This window comes from Phaethon lepturus, unplaced genomic scaffold (genome assembly GCF_000687285.1).
Source record: "Phaethon lepturus isolate BGI_N335 unplaced genomic scaffold, ASM68728v1 scaffold17447, whole genome shotgun sequence".
NCBI classification, from domain to species: Eukaryota; Metazoa; Chordata; class Aves; order Phaethontiformes; family Phaethontidae; genus Phaethon; species Phaethon lepturus.
The window spans coordinates 7,494-24,245 of record NW_010554213.1 but is presented as its reverse complement, the minus strand read 5'-3'; the positions used below and the strand labels follow the sequence as shown (position 1 = coordinate 24,245).

Here is a 16,752-nt window from a genome sequence, read left to right as displayed (position 1 = left end):
TTACCAAGGAAAGCAAAAAATCTAGCTGTATAATTCTTGGGTTTTTTTTTCTTTTTTGGAAGCAGAAAAGCTAGTAAACTTACTTTTTGTTTGGCTTCGAGAATTCTTCTTTCAAGGTCTGATGGGATCATTTTCCCTCTGGAGCAAGAGAGAGTTATATTAGAAATTTAATCTTGAAATCAGCTCTTGCTGTTACTTCTTCACTTACTAGGAAACCCAAATAAGGAACAAAGCGACTCTTTTGCCCAAGTCTTACGCAGCATTGAAGAGCACGGATAGACTCTGACCATTAGTCTGAGTTTTTATGCTAATTATTTTGTCAACCAGTTTGCATCAATATGGTGATGGTAACTGAGAGAAGTTATCTCGTGGCCACCCCCATTAAAGACTGATGAAGCTCCATGGAGCCTCTGAGTCCTGTTTGATGTTACAGCCTTGGGAATATGCTCCAGGCTCACAGCGAGAGGCTCGGCCCAGGTTCCCAGGAAGTTCGTTGGGTGCCAAACCCCACGGTCCCCTTTCAGCAGGCACAGAAAATGTCCTTGAGCAGTGCAACTCAGCTCTGGCGTAAGCAGCCATCTCTGTACTTCCATCCCAGGGATGAACTTGTTTCAGGGCGACTGTTCCACGGTTTGGCACATTACATGTTCGCATTTGCTTGAAGCAGGATAGGAGAAGAAGCTACCAGTCTGGACTCGTATTAAACGCACTGACAAGGCCTCTGTATTGCCTATATACTGTATATGCAACACATTTAGTATGAACCATTCCCATGAGATTCAGACTCGGCAGTACAAGGCTTGAAGGCTAATTTATGAAATCTTGGAAATGAATTAAGCGCAAGGTAAAACAGTGCTGATATTGAATGAAGTTAAGTTTTTTCTTTATTTTAGCCACAAACAAGACTAGCTAAGACAAGAGTATGCATTAACAGCAATACATACGTGACAGCTCCCCACATTACAGGAATAAACTCTTCACTGGATTTCAGTGTTGTCTATTTAGATTTTTATGTGTATATGTACTTTGAAGGACTTTTTCAGTTGTTAGTATAGTTGGACACATTTTTTTCTCACTAAAGCACTGTTTCCTGTTGCTATTTAAAAAAACCCTTTACTGAAGCTCAAAATAGCAGTTTTAGGGAAACAAAACCATGAGTTTCAGTTTTACATAAAAAAACAACCCTGAAGTGTTTTCATGACATTTGGATGGACGTAAATTAAAAAAAAAAAAAATTACTAACTTCTTGTAATAAGATACTGCTAAGTTTTACAAGTTTTCATCCTTACACAGCTCACAATAAGTTAGTAATTATTTCAGTAGAAATGGGTTTGCACTACTGCATTTTTTGCAAAACCTGTCTTAAAAATTAGCCCTGATTTTATTCACAGAAGTTCAAGATCTAAAGAGTATTCAACTCGTGAGTTCCCCCCAGTTACAGAGAGATAAAGTGAGAAAAGCAGTAGTTGTCTTATCTTCGAAACCTGTTTCTGAGATCATTAGAGGAATAAAGGAAAAAAAAAACATGCCAAAGGCAGGCAATGAGTTCCTCCTCCAAACATAGTTTAGATGTTGGTCTTTAATAGTTTATAATTTTTGAGTTTGTGCATACAAACACACACAAAGCTGTGCAGAACTCTTCACTGCCAGTTTTTTTAACCAAGACAAATGATTATCTAGTCCCTGGTCATGCTGAGTATGCCAAGCTTTACCAAGAAGCAAGCAGTAGGTTGGCTTTGGGAGAGGCAGAAAAGACTCAGCAGTAAAAGGACACTAAGGACAGAAGAAGTGTTGGTGTCAAAGTCTTCTCATATTACCCACATCTGTACACAGTCTCCACTGCTGCCACACCAGCAGCATCAAAATACTAAAGTGTTTTGACCCCAAACCTGCAGGTAATATGCTATTGCTACCAATATATCTGCATGGTAGTAAAAGAGGCAATGGAAATACATGGTGGTCCAGTCAGGGGGAACATGATTTTCTGCATGTTCTCCTGGCTTGAAATTCACCACACATTTACATAGTCCATGGTACAGCAAAACAAGGCAAACTTGGCGGGTGTGGGTCAGGATGGGGAAAAGAGGAGCTACCAAGAACTGTGCTTGGTCATGCTGGCAACATGACCAAAAAAAGATTTCATGTTGTTCCTTCACGCTCCCACAGGTCCACATCTTCACAGAGGGTCGTCTCCACCACACCAGCCCACAATCTGTGCAAACAGCCTGCTTTATCCCAATGGCATCTGATGGGATTTGGTGAGACACGCAGTAATCCTGCTGTTTACTTCAGGGTGGGCAGGGTAAGCATTGTGGTCTTCATAGAAGACCATCACACTGAATTTGCACAAGAAGAAGGAAGACATGACTTCATTGATCCATGTCTGTCTTTAGTGAATAGAAACAATCAGAGGTTTATTTTGATGTGTGTTGGTTGTGTTGATGTTGTTATTAATTCCTCTTCAAGGTTTGCTCATTCTTTCGTTAATAAATTGATAATAAGTCCGTAAGCCAATATGCAGGCACTGTGATTAGGACTGTAATTTGCTTAGTTGGTGCCCCGCTTTTAGTGTGAGAGCAGAGTATTTTGATAGCAGTAAAACCTTTCACTTATGCTAGAGCAATAAATAATTCAATACCTTATAACAATGATATTTGGGACTCACAGTAAGAGCATTTTCTATTGAAAAGATTCTCAGTAGAACCAATAAAGACTGTTCTATTAATTTTCATCCCACAGAAAGTTTTCTTCCCTAGAATTGAAAATCTTCAACAAAACATGTTGATTTTGTTAATATCTTTGTTTTCTCAAACAAGGTTTCCATAGAGAATCAAAACCTTTTAGTTGGGTGAGTTAAACAAGAAACCTTTCACTTATGCTAGAGCAATAAATAATTCAATACCTTATAACAATGATATTTGGGACTCACAGTAAGAGCATTTTCTATTGAAAAGATTCTCAGTAGAATCAATAAAGACTGTTCTATTAATTTTCATCCCACAGAAAGTTTTCTTCCCTAGAATTGAAAATCTTCAACAAAACATGTTGATTTTGTTAATATCTTTGTTTTCTCAAACAAGGTTTCCAAAACCTTTTAGTTGGGTGAATTAAACAAGAAGTTATCTACCACTGGTTTTGCAGTGCCTATGGGACCTGTAGGTTAGGTGCCTGCTGTGCTCATCCTTTCCATGGGCCATCCTCCTCCTTGCCCTACGCTGCCCACAATGCTGCCAGGAGCTTTCTCTGTATATCCCATTGCAAGGGTGGCCCCATCAAGGGCACCGTGGGAATGTAGTCCAGATGAGAAGGATGGTGCAGACGTGAATTAAAAGAATGACATTAGCAAAAGCGCCTCAGTATTTTATTCCTTTAAATGGCCCACTTCAGCCCATTTTAATGGAGCAAAATGTGAGAGTATCTAAGTGCTCCATTTTGACCAAAACAAACTTCTCCCTAATTTCTTAGCAGAACATGTGAAGAATGGTTGTTAGTTAAACATTTTTTTTCAGTTCAGGATGAAAGAAAAAGAAATATAAGAAATCCCTATGGAAGGGAACTTTAAGATTTTTGATGAGCTCCAAAAACTGACTTGTAAAGAAGCTACTGACAGAACCAGCTCCTCAAGTGGGATAAATCAGTGTAAGGTTGCTGAAGATGACAGCACTGTGATGAATTATAACAACTGTTGACTGCATCCTATACGCTCTGAGCCGAGTATCTGATTATCCTCTTCTATGTACTGATAAAAAGAGCTGTATTTGGCATCTTTACTTACCTTTCATCACATCTAATCAGAACCACACTATCTGTACCAATACCCAAGGCTGCAGCTCCTTTCTTCACAGAAAAGTGACTCTGAAAAAACACATTTATTCTTATTATTTATTATTTTCATTATTATTTCTTATCTGATTTAATATAAAACACTACACTCTTGCAAGCCCTTCAGCAAGTAGTCCCACACAGGCAGTAATTCTATTCGTAGTCTTTTTGGAAACTGATCAGTCTAATTTGAGGCTTCACATCAGGTCACTACAGTCAATTAGGGAAACAGCAATCACTCTAATCCAGATTTACTCCTGGAATATTAAATACACAATTGTGGTTGATGAAGGACCCAAATTCTGTCCTTGATGCATACCTGCAGCTTCTATTGCTTGTACGGATTCAGCTATGAAATTGATTTACTGAAACAAAAAATTCTCTCCTAGAGAATTCATTTAGTTAGTGGCGTCCAGAGTGATGTGCTTCTGCTATGTAACTTGTGGCCAAATAATATACTACTTAGAGAAATTAAGATAGGAAGCCTAATTGTGATCTCATGCCAGTGAAAGCTAGTAGTAACTCCCATTAATAAATAAAGCTATTGCAGTTTAAAATCAGAACTGGGCTATCAGTAAGACTATTAGTTAATCTGTACGTACAGAATACAATGTGCAAGTTACATACTGAAGTGCAAGTCAGCCTAATTTTCTCTAGCTCGTAAGACTTAACCCCTGAGCCAGTGTTGGTTTATAATTCTAATTTAAATCCTAGTGATTATGATAATGAAATAGTTTTATATCAAATTATACCACCAAGAATCTGATTTTGTATTAACTCAAACACAGCTGTAACAATATTGTCCAAAGTAATTTTAACTACAGATTATTAAACTTTAAAAAAATGGAAATTCCTTATGTATACTAACAGTATCACTAGCTTAGGCTGTTAACACTATAAAGAAGATCAAGGAGATAAAAATCTAACAGGGCTTTTTAGATGTCCACGATGTTAAAGGAGAAAGGAAGACATATAGCCTACAGAAGACCACAAAGCAGAGAAGTGATCACCATTGCTTTGTCAAGGGAGTATTTGGCTTCAACAGTAAGCATAAAGAGATGGACACGATGGTCACATGTGTCTGCCTCACTTAAAGGCTATGAAGTCAGTGGGATTTCACTGCATACTAAAGGGCTCCATACATACAAACACTTTGAGAAATGAAAATAAATTCTAAACCAACTTTATGAAAGAGAGAGGAAGAAAAGTAGAACCGCATCAGGTACATTCAACTTAATAACTAAAAAAACTCCTGTGTTTTACAAATTCCTCAGGGGGTAGTTTTCATTGAGTCCTGACTGCTATGGTTAAGGTCGCATAAGGGTTTCCACTCCAAAATCCTTTTTTCATATGCTTGTAACTCACCATTTTGGCTGAAATGCTTCAAGTTTTCATGATGCCCACTGACTTTTTCAATATTCAGACATTAGGCAGAAGTTCAGATTGCTCTTGAGCCGTGACTCACTGACGATACACGGACAATCTGACAACACTTCTTCAGGTAAATTACATTTTTCATACTACATTAGTTTTTTTTAATGCAGTAGGTTGGTATAGCTTTCCCCCCTGGGGCATGGCTACAGTACACCAACAATGTGTATTGAGAAGCCATTGACTACATTGTCTAGACCCAAAATCAAGTTTTAGGGCCCTAGTTCAGCAAACCATCCTAGGCCCCAAATTAAGCACGTTCTGAAATGTAAACATCTGCACGTCAGACTGACTTTTGCACAAACTGATGATCAAATAAAACGCATACCCATGCGCTTAGATGAGCAACAAGGGATTTGTGCCTGTGCTTAAGTGTTTTGCTGAATTAGACTGGCTTCATTGTAGCTAGTCTCATCAAGCTTAAGTCATTAAGTAGGCTCCCTCTGCATTCTGGGGGAAACGGGCACCTCTGGGGAAGGATTCATCCCACATGAGGGCTGCTGGTTTGGAGTGGGTGCTGAATGACATCAGGTGAGGAGACTTCCACCCCTTCCCTGCAGACCAAGCCCTGCCATATCTTCTGTCTGTGAGAGTGGGAAGTGCACAGCACCTGCACGCATCATAACCTGGTAGATGTTTGATCTTAACATACTGTTACCGTCTAGGCTATAAAAACCTCAGGTTAGTGGTATGCTCAGGTAAGATATGGGGTTTGCCCTACTTTTTTTCTAGTTGGGACTCACAAGGTGCTAGAAGTATTTACTCATTGAACATCATGGGCCTGCTCAGCATCACACTGCTACTTTTCATGGCACGTTCTTTATTTCTTGAAACCGAATTTTTGAACAAACACACTTCCATGAGCTTCATCAGCTTCACTAAAGTGGACTTTTCCCAAGTACAAATGCACTGTAGATTAAGGCTTGGACTATAACCAGTCCAAAAACCTCTGTACATGGAAGATACTGAAGTCTCTTTGAGCCTGGCGGGTCTCCCTGAGTGCCACGGTGCAGCAGTGCAACTTTATGAGAGCAGGGAGCAGGAGGCTACCAGCATCAGGAGGCTTATAAAAAATGCCCAAGTTTAGGAAGATATCTTTGAACTTTGCAAAAATTGAAACAGAGCTAGAATATGCCAGCATAATGACAGTTCATTGATATGCTATGTGAAGCTAGAATTGAATTTATATACTTAAAAAAATTTAATCTGTTCTTTATTCATGTATTATACAAACTCACGTGCACATACTGGGTAGTGCAATATAAATACAGGCAAAGACGTAGGAGTCAAGAGTCACATATATATTTCACTGGTTTTTGAGTCAATGACATTATATTCATGAATTTTGCTCCTTATTCCATATTAATTAAAATAGATTTACTATCGCAATTTGTTTTTCTAACAGAAAACAACTATTCAAAATGCCTTAAAAAAGAAAATATGGATTTGAATGGTTTACTATGAGGAAGAAAATGAAGCCCATGTGCTCAAAGGCATCAACTGGAATAGGGCCAAGCTCAGCTGCCTTATTGAAAAGTCTCATGGCGCTGCTAAAACAGCAATTGGGAAAAAATGAATGTAGTGCTGATAGCTCAGTTGCCTGAAGGCTTTTTATAGACTGAAGGGAATTCAGTGGCCAGGAATCAAAACAAGTTTAGGGATAAATTAGGAAGAAATACAGAAGTCTGTGCACAGAAGGGCAAATGCAATTACAATTTCTAAACAAACTTTGAATATTAAATCCTCAGTCTGTATATGCAGTCACAGATATATGATTGCTGTTATGTTTTTGTGTCTCAGGGTAACATCAGAGGAATTACTCTAACTGACTGAGAGGCTCTAAAAGAGCCAGGGTGAACTTTTAAGAGCAAAGAAAACTTTCCTAGTGATGATGAATATTAAACTTTGTTTTAATGTTCCTGGGATGGTGCTGAAAATTTGGTTGCCTGTATAATATGAAGGTAAACGTAGAAAAATACAAATATCAGAGAGATTGGGAATATGGGGGCTACTGGCTCTTCGGCCATGCAAGAAAGTGAGCTTGACGACCACCTGTCAGCACACAGCCATGAAGGAGTTACTCGGATGTGGAGTCCTGTGGTGGGAGAACCAGGGTTAAAAGGGACGATGGGCAGACTGCCTGATGCCAGTCCTGAAGGAAAAAACAGGCAAGGAGAAGGCAGCAGGACCAGAGTTTCACCACTGTCCTGTGCCCACCAGAGACAGGAGGACATGCAGGTGGGAGTGGGCTGTCACTGCGGCTTCCTCCCTCCCTTCATGCGGTGCTGCACTGCCAAAGGGTGCGTGGAAGACTACAAACACATCCCCGGTATGTTTCACTGTTTTTCTCTGGCTTCAAATACCACCAATTTGCCTCTGAAAAGAAATGTGGTTAAAATTCAGTGGTGAAGGAGAAGGCATAGAGTATTCATCAACCATCATTACTGGTCAGGGCAAAAAAAGGTGATTTTGAGTCAGGGAAATCTTCCCTTTGTCTAAGTCAAATGCTGTTAGGAGTAAATTTGTTTGCCTGATAGCCATTTTTTCATAGTTAGCTTTGTAAAGTAAAAACACATTGTAAACTTATTACAGGTGCAATAATGAATAGCTCTTTTGGAAAAAGGAAGAATTAGATAATTAAAAATGTTATGATGCTGAAAGTATGACATTGTTACCTTAAATAAACAGTCCTTCAATATACAGATGCTTCTATTTTTATAGCTTGCTAAATTAATTGCTCATAATCTGGTCTGGCTGGGGCTGTCAGGAAGAGCCACCCTAACACGGTGAGCCCCAAAGGCCACGGCTGGTTTTTCAGACTGCAGTCTCTCCCTGCTCACCTAAACCCACAGTGGTACAAGCTTTGTGGAGGGACCTCATCAGGAGCGAGTTCCCAAATGCTGGGCAAGCTGAGCCGTCCAGGAGCCGAAACCTCTCCACGGTCCGCCGGTTTGGTCACTGGCACCCCAGTGCTCTGCAGACCTAGCCCCTCAGCCTCACCCCATCAGCCACATGCCAGCAAAGGAGGCGCACGTGCCTTGCTCTCCATCTGCCCTGGGCTTTAAACAATGTGGCATCTCTGGATGCGCAGGCTGGGCTACCTCTCTCTTAATTTTAATAATCTAAAAACGTGTGTCTGCTTTAGGCTTGCTGTCTGGGCTCCCTCAATAGTGGGGAAGAAAAGGTACCTCCAGAAGGCACCTCATCCCCAAGGCCTTGGCACCCATTTTAGACTAGGATGAGTTGTCTTCTGCAGATCTCTCTCTCTTTTTGTTGGCTATAAAAAGTACACAGACTAACTCAGATTAAATGTTTACACTTTAGGTGATTAAAGTTAAGTGACATGAATCCTGTCTTTAATGTCTCATTGTAAGCTATAGCTTTTTCTTCAATTATCTACAAAGAGAGTATACTGTGTCCCATCACATTTTTAAATACACTGTAATGATATATATGTTGACTACTGTTTCCTTTAGCTACTGCTATTCACTTTTTAAAGTTATTTCTTTATGTCAGGGGAGAAATTAATATATTGTTTCTGCACAACGTACTAATATTTCCATCATTTGCATTTTTGACATTTATAGCTTCATACTGCTTTTCTAGTCCAGCAAGACTCACAATTTGCTTTTTTCCAGTGCAGAGAGTTTTGCAGCGTTACCTGTGGATAAGAAACGTTGCACTGAGTTCAGGTGGATTCTGTGGCAATGTAAAAGTCACGAGATATGGACCAAATGAAGTATTAGACCCAAGTGATGAATGCCTCCCTTGGAACAGGCTGCCCTAGAGCCATGCTTTTCTGGAAAATGGTTTTGCTTTGATTTGAATGGAGTTACTTGAATTAAGTTGCTCCTCAAATAAGACCAACTTTTTCACTGTTTTTCTCTGGCTTCAAATACCACCAAGCAATACTTTCCTAGTTGTTATGCATTAGGTAATGCAAAGAAAGGATGTGTGAATCCATGAGTTTGATTTTTAGTTTCCTTTGATGGACATGAAAACATGTCCTTCTTACTCTGTATTCTTAGAAGTGTAACTTCCAGCTTCATAATTTATGCCACCAAGTGGAAAACATTATCTCCAGGCTCCTCAAATCTTTCCCTGCAAGTCCTACCACACAGGCCACCCCTTGGACTGCTTCTTGCAGCTGCCAGTCCTGGAAACTTTCTCCCGAGTAGCCTGGTTAGAGGGCAACGCTACATGCCGTGGAAGTGGTGAGACTAGAGATCAGCTTTTCATTCTGCACAGAAACCAAACCAAAATCTTCCATAGGCTGCGTGAAAGGGAGGTCTGCCGAGCTGTCTTCTTTGAGACAGAAGTCACTTTTTAATTTCCTTCTGCCTCAGCGCCAAGAACCTCCAGATTAGGTTTCAGAAACTATTCAGACAAAAACTGAAAAGCCACTCTTCTCCCACAGCTACTGGTGTAGTTTGCTGTATTCCCTGTGAATAATGGGGCTTGCCCACGAGGGGAAATCAGTGTGCAAGAAGCTAGAGTGGTGATTTACTGCAAACTGCCTCCTCCGATCTAAGCGACGTGTGGATGCTCCGTGTGCTATCGCTGTGAGGGTGCTCCCCTACCACCGCAGAAAAGCCACCTCTCACAGATGCTCCCGGTGCTCCTCCAGAGAATGCGGTCCCTCTGAAAAAGACTGGCTGTCTACAACACTGACACCTTATCCCTGAGCTGCCAACAGACTCTCCCTTCACAGTCTGTGGCTGCCGGGGGCATACTCCCCGTGGTTGTGGCTGCGGGAGCCATACTCCCAGTGAAGCCTCGGGCAGGAGCTGTTTCACCCCGAGAGCGGTGCAGAAGGGGGGATGCCAGAGGCAGAGACACCCTCTCTGTGCTCCCTTTGCTCTCTAACTGGGTGAACTGCCAGTTCTTACTCTGTGGTTTCTTTTCCAAAATTAAGACAGGAGTTTTATTGCTACTTCCCTGGTAAGCACCTGACAAGGTGTTCCTCCTTGGAGTGCTGCTAGAGGGGTGGGAAAAGAGGAAAGCTGATGAGGACTACATGAACACAGTCTTGCTGAGTTGAAGAACAGAGGAGATGAAGAAATCTCTGTCCTTCCAATTATGCCCAGCTTTTTTTCATTCCCTGAACTGTGGATTGAGTCTGTTTAGCCTCCAATTAAACATCAAGTCCATGTAAAAGCTGCAAGTCTCATAAGGTATTTTTATACTATCAAATAAAAAGGCCAAGGACTGTATTTTAACCTGAACCCTACTAGTTTTCTACAGCTAAACTTTTCCATTCTGTACCCCTTTCCTCCTCAGAGTACAAGGACTTTGTCCTTTTTGCCTGCTAGGGGCGATCCCTGCTTCACGCTATTCGCAGGTACTGCTGCATGCTGTCTAGAGTGCTAGTTGGCCAGGTCAAAATCACAACTGAGAATGGGGTAAAATCCAGCAGGACTTGCCTTACAGATGAATGGATCAATGAAAATATTCTAAGGCGGCAACTCTCCCTTTCAGCTGCTTTCTCTACACTGAAAAAAGGATGTGCTCAGCTGAATGCTCACAGCAGCCTAAAGCTGACGCAATGGAACACGGAAGGAAACCTTCATCTTAGGTTTTTCATTGTGTTTGAAATGACAGACTAAAGTAAGTTTTTACAACTGGCATCCATCACTTTTACCCCTCTGAGTCAAGGTCTCTTGTGTCACGTGCAGTCCAAAACAGCTGCCCTGAAGGACACACTCTGCTTCTGCAGCAGTGCAGATGAAAGAACCACTGATGATGCACTGGTGAATACAGAGGATTGAATTAAGTTCTGAGCACAAGTGCATCTCAGTGAAATTATACCTGGGCTAAGACTGGCCCAAGCACTTACAGTGCACTCCACCGTCAGTGGTGAAACAGAAATAAACAGAAGCAGAGTGAGAGATAAGTCACGGTCCTCCTGAACAGCTCGGGGAAGATCTGCTTAATGGGAACATGCACGGTTGGAATAGTCAGATAACCTATTTTAGGCACCTAATGTAGGCTGGGTATATCAGGAGGCTGATCTCTCTGTATGGTCAATGCACAGAAGTAGGTAAACCCCTCCCAAAGGTGATCTACAACATCTAAATTAAGGAATATTTAGGTTTCTAATTTGGATGCTCTGAGTTTCCCTCCAGAGGTGCCTCTCTTCACTGACTGCAGAGTGCGAGGCTCCTAATTTAAGAACATGATGCACTCCTAAACTAGGAAGGGAATTACTTAGGAGCTGTGAATTACTCCTCCCTTCCTTTCCCCACCACTGGCAGCTGAACCTCTCATGGCATCAGACCGAGTCCAGATTCTGATTACAGTAATATTGGTGGCAATTCAGGAGTAACTTCATTCACTTATAGTAATGGAAGCTCTAGACCAGTAGAAATGAAAACAGAGTCTGGTCTGTGATGCTGAAATTCTTGCCTGAAAATTGTTGATACTGGTATCTTTGCTTCTGACTGAAAATTTTGAGACAAGAATCTCCAAGTTTCTAAACACATACAATAACTTTAGGCTTTGTTTACTATCATGCCACACATACAGATTATAGGGAAATGATACTATCTCATTCATAGACTGTTCCATGCCATCGTCTTACAAGACCATCCAACTGTGGCAGAGAAACCAGAATCAGCCCGTGGAGTCTAAAAGTAAATCAGCATGACATGCTAAATGAGATAAATGACGTTCCTGTATCTTAGTGTCTACTCAGGTTCTGCATGACATTTCCTATCTAAAAAGGGAATACTTTTATTTTTATCTGCAGTTCCTGTAACAGCCTCTGCTATTTTGAGGGTTAAACCCCGATCCCATATCTTTTGGGCAATTAAGGGTTAAAGGGTCCTGTCTTCATGTAGCGTGGTTTCTTAAGTTCCCCAGAAGATGTGCCATTACGTACTTAATAAAAAACTTGATTGAGGAAGGGGCAAAAATGCAATTTCAAGATACTTTAAAAAAGTAGTGGATTTCAGATGCTGTTCTATGGATTCGCTAGTATATTTGATTTTGGAATGTTTAATTTGCTAAGGGAACTGCTTCTTCCCTGGCATGAAAACACAATTATTAAAGCTCATTTCATTATTTTGAGACTGATAGCACAATTTCGTTCATTGTTTAACATTCCATTGCTACGAATACAATGAAATTCTCTAATGATTAATAAGATTTGTTAAATGATCATGCTGAACCTTATTTGCAAGGCATTAGGTCTGTAACTTCCACATGAATAATGCATTTCTAGCTGTACAGCCAACTTTGGAGAGTTGCTACTCGTGTAGAATATCCTTCTTTCTGACTGCTTTGGGGAAAATTATTTTGTAATGTGGAGCCTGCAGCTGTGTATCACATCTCATCCTACTGCCATGAAAGGTAACCTCGGAGGGGTTTCCTCCCAGACGTTTCTGATCAGTTTTTAGGACACTTTGCTCTTCACACTTGCACAGAATGGAAACACATTCTCTGATAAATCAAAGGCAGCAGCCAGGAGGATGCTGTCACCTACTATGGAAGGCATCTTGCTGAGCCCCAGCCATGAGAGAGTCCTTTGACCAAGCCCACACAGCTGGAGAGGAATTTAGAAGGGGACCGTGAAGCCCAAAGAGAGCTCACAGCCCCTCCAGGGTATAACCCTTCCTTTCCCCCTTTCCCCTGCACATGCATTCTCCACCATAAGCTTCAAGGAGGTTTAAATGGCCATAAAGCCAAAACAACCCCCGCAACACAGACAGAAATATGACTTCTGTATGGTTGTTCAAAGAGCAAAACACTCTGTGCTTCCCCCATGAGGACCACTCCCAATTTCTCCCGTGCCCACCGCCCCTCACCTCCTGCACTGCCAGATCCTGTCGGTGCCTGCGACAAACCCCAGCGTGCTGCAGCTTTTGCTCGCACACAGAAACCCACAGCAAAGCCCAGCTCCCCACCGTACAGCTGCACTGCTGCCCACGCACAGCGTTTCCATACTACTGCCTTCACGCATGTCATCACCCTCTCATCAGGTAGCAGCAGGAGTGGTTTCAAGCTAGAATCATTCAGTGATTTTCTGTACCCCCAGACTGACCCAAACAAAACACACTCCTGGCAAAATGTGCAGAAGCCCGACGCTAAGCTCCCACTGCTTGATGTGGTCCTTACCCTTCACATGGACATTTACACAGACACAGGTGAGAGCAGAACAATGGCAGCAGTTTGTAGATTCTACTCTGCCTGGGTTTCAGCCACAGAAAAAGCTGTTTTTGAGCACAGATCATCCCTGTATGTATCAAAAAGCCAGCCCCTTCCCGAATAACAGAAATGAAGACAGTTGGCTACAAATTCCCGTTCACTTATTTTGTTCATCATAAAATCATACAAGCAGATGTAACAGATAGGAAAAAACCAGAAACACATACATGTTCTGACGTGAAGGCAACCAGTCTGGGAATAGCTGCCATTCCTTTTTCTTTAACTTCTGGGAACATCTTGAAACGTGCAATCAACATAGCATACATGTTAGATATGGCACCACCTGGAGTCCACAGTAATATACTGTTACTTTTTCTATGCATTGTAATACCATTGCAGAACAAACGACAAGTCTTGCTACAGGTTTTCTAACTCTTAATGTTTCTGCTTAATGGCAGATTCTTCTTCCTGATGCTCCTCACAGCTGGGTTGTGTAATAACAGGATCTACTACACCCAAATAACAATTTATGCACAAAATACTGCTGCAAAAAACAACGGGGGCTTCTTTTGTCCTCATTTTTGTTATCATTTCTCCCTTAGTCCCCAATATTATCTTCCCGTATGCCATCAATACATAATCCCCACTGTGTTCCACCTCCCACCATCACAAGGCAACTTCCTAAGTGGCTTCCAAGTGCAACCTAAATTGTGCTCCCCCCTCCCAAATTTGGGTGGCATTTCACACCCCAGCTCTGGGGAAACCCACATTAGTGTGTCCCAACAGATACTGTCTTCTGGATAACTGGAGTGGGAGGAGGGAAGAAAAAGGGTCATTCTAATAAATATTTTTCTTTTTATTTTTCCTCTGATGAGAGCAAGGGGAAAAGGTTACATGTCCCTAACGCTAGCCTTAAAATCACTGGCGTTCATTGACTTAAAATACCCATTTCACAATGGGTATTTTACCCACTTCAAGATGGGCATCAGATGACAGGTCCACAGTATTCTGCTCCCGTATTTCAATTATCTACGTATAAATTAAAACCGAGCACTTCATTTATCCTTTTTGAGACTTTTACAAGCTGAGCCTCTGTGTCTATAGTGGAACAATGTTTGGCTACACATTAATGCTGCATGAGCACTATGGGAATATAATGCAGAACCTGTGGCAGTCATGTACGCACACAAATACACACACACTCGCGTACACATAAAATCCATCAGTTTTATCCTGTATATATACTCTATATATATACAGATTGATTATATATTGACATTTATGCACAGGTATTTATATAAAGCAAAGATGTATATTGATCGTGGTTTTAGGCTTTTAAATGAACAGGTCAGAGTGCAGCTGAGGTAAGAGTTCAACGAACCCAACTTTCATCCATCTAAAAATGGAGCGAAGAGCACAAGACAGGCAATTCCAGAAGATGGTTCAGCTCATCCTAAGGTAGCTGCTTGTTGCAGGTGGGATGACTAGCCCTGCAAACGCATCCACCCCTCTCCCTTGAATATATGGGAGTTGCTCCAAGTAGCCCAGGGTAGACACCCAGCGCATGGACTGCCAAAGTGAGGTAAGATAAAACCCACCCTTTAAGCAGATCAAGGTAGCTGTGCTAAAAGCAGCATGTTACACCATGTTACACCAGCAAGTTATATGTGCTAGCAAATTTAACATCATTTTGACTTTTGTAAGATGTGTATTTATCCCACTGGAGATACATACACTGTTCCACAGCCCACAGAAACTGTACCCTTCATTTCTAATCAGCGTCCTAGCTCTGCTCTTGCAGTGAGGCTGCCCCTGCCCTGGGCTTTCCCTGACCTCACTGGCCCTCCCGTGAATCCAAGCGAAAATGCCATAAAGGGATGGCATCGCTGGCATGGGGGTCAGCACCGATCAGGCTTTTTCTTACCCTTTCAACTACCTTCAGAGGTATGAACATATTTCTGCACCTCTTTTCAGAAATGACAAAACAAGAAATGGAGAGATCAAGAGGAAAGGCTCAGGTACTTGTCCCTGAAACCTGCAGATGTCATGTCATGGCTGCTGCTGCTGATTTAGGTGACTGAACTAAAGGTGTCCAGGTTGAAGAAATTTGGCCTATCTTGTCCAAAGTGATTGGCTCAGTGTCAAAAGAATCAAGACCAAAATGTTAAGTTTCTTCAATACCAGGCTTTCCTATTAGTATTTATTACCTAGCCATTTAACCGTAAGCTTATTAATAAGCCCGCATTCTGCCTTTAATTTTGCACCTGTGTTTACACCCACTGTTAATTGCAGGCAACAAAACACACCTTCGGAATTTGGAGAACCTAATCAGGCCTTTATGTTTTGCATGTATTGATACTGTGTATTTCATTTCAGAGATGCAGAGAGCGAGAACCTTTTCTTTGCAACAGTAAGGTCTTCAGCTGAAGCTGTGATGGTTTAAAACACGAAGGCAGCATAGAGATGATTTTGACTATTGCCTAAAAAAGCAGAACCTGCACACTGGCTATCGCCGCCTAAAGAGTGAATTAGAAAGATGCGCTTCGCACAACCCAGAAACTGCAGCGAAAGGAGGGATGAGAGGGGGCAGCAGTGCAAATGGCCAGCACAGGTACAGGCCGGCCAGAGAGCCCGTCCCCAAGCAGGCGTCAGCTCGATGAAGTCAGCTCCAGCATCTGACACCAGCAGCACCCTGGCCCCCAGGACAGGCAGAAACGGCCGTTCTTCGCGAGGCATACATGGCTCCTGACTCACGCTACCTCAAGCGCAGTTTGCCACACTGGGGCAGATCTGGTGCTTGCACTGAGCCTTCCACCCCCGCCTGCCACCCGTGCCCAGCCTCTGCCCACCAGGCCTGGCCGAGCAGCCCTGCTCTTGCTCTCCTCTCCCCTCTTAGGTCCCTGACCAGCCCGGCGGGGCTGCGGCAGCCCAAGTCTGCAAGGTGAGGAACTGAAGACCAGCTGTCCAGAGTCAGGCCGGGTTGGTTACTGGACTGTAACCAACCACTGTCCAGTTTCCAAAAACTCTGGCTTAGGTCCTGGGCTTGTGATACATGTTTAGATGCTGCCCTGTGTGATGGGAGGCCATGGTTTTGGTCAGGACCTCTAAGCACTACGGTAAAAGCTGCCGGAGCTTTTTAAATAAGGACTCAACACGAAGTAATGTAAATTCTTATCTTTTTCTCCACCTCTGTGGAAAGACCCAGGACAAAACTCCTGCACCACTTCCCATGCGTGCATTCAGATGTGAGAAGTTGAACATAAGCCTTGCCTGACCTTCTGCACAGCATGAACTTTACCCTTCATGCCCTCAGGGAGCCGAACATCCTAGGCTGTTTTCAGTGAGGCCTTTCCT

At 42.3% G+C, this 16,752-nt stretch overlaps 1 protein-coding gene across 1 annotated transcript in view; it reads right to left on the bottom strand.

Annotated features, from left to right (window-relative positions):
- Positions 1–83: 83 nt before the first annotated feature.
- LOC104624423 (glutamate decarboxylase 2-like) overlaps positions 84–16,752 on the bottom strand; it is a gene marked incomplete at both ends in the record, with an annotated part of 23,609 nt that continues 6,940 nt past the window's right edge. Inside the window, 3 exons of the mRNA XM_010291787.1 lie at positions 84–138; positions 3,776–3,855; positions 13,626–13,741. Of these exons, the coding sequence (XP_010290089.1) occupies positions 84–138; positions 3,776–3,855; positions 13,626–13,741 (251 nt within the window). The remainder of the gene's footprint in view (positions 139–3,775; positions 3,856–13,625; positions 13,742–16,752) is intronic.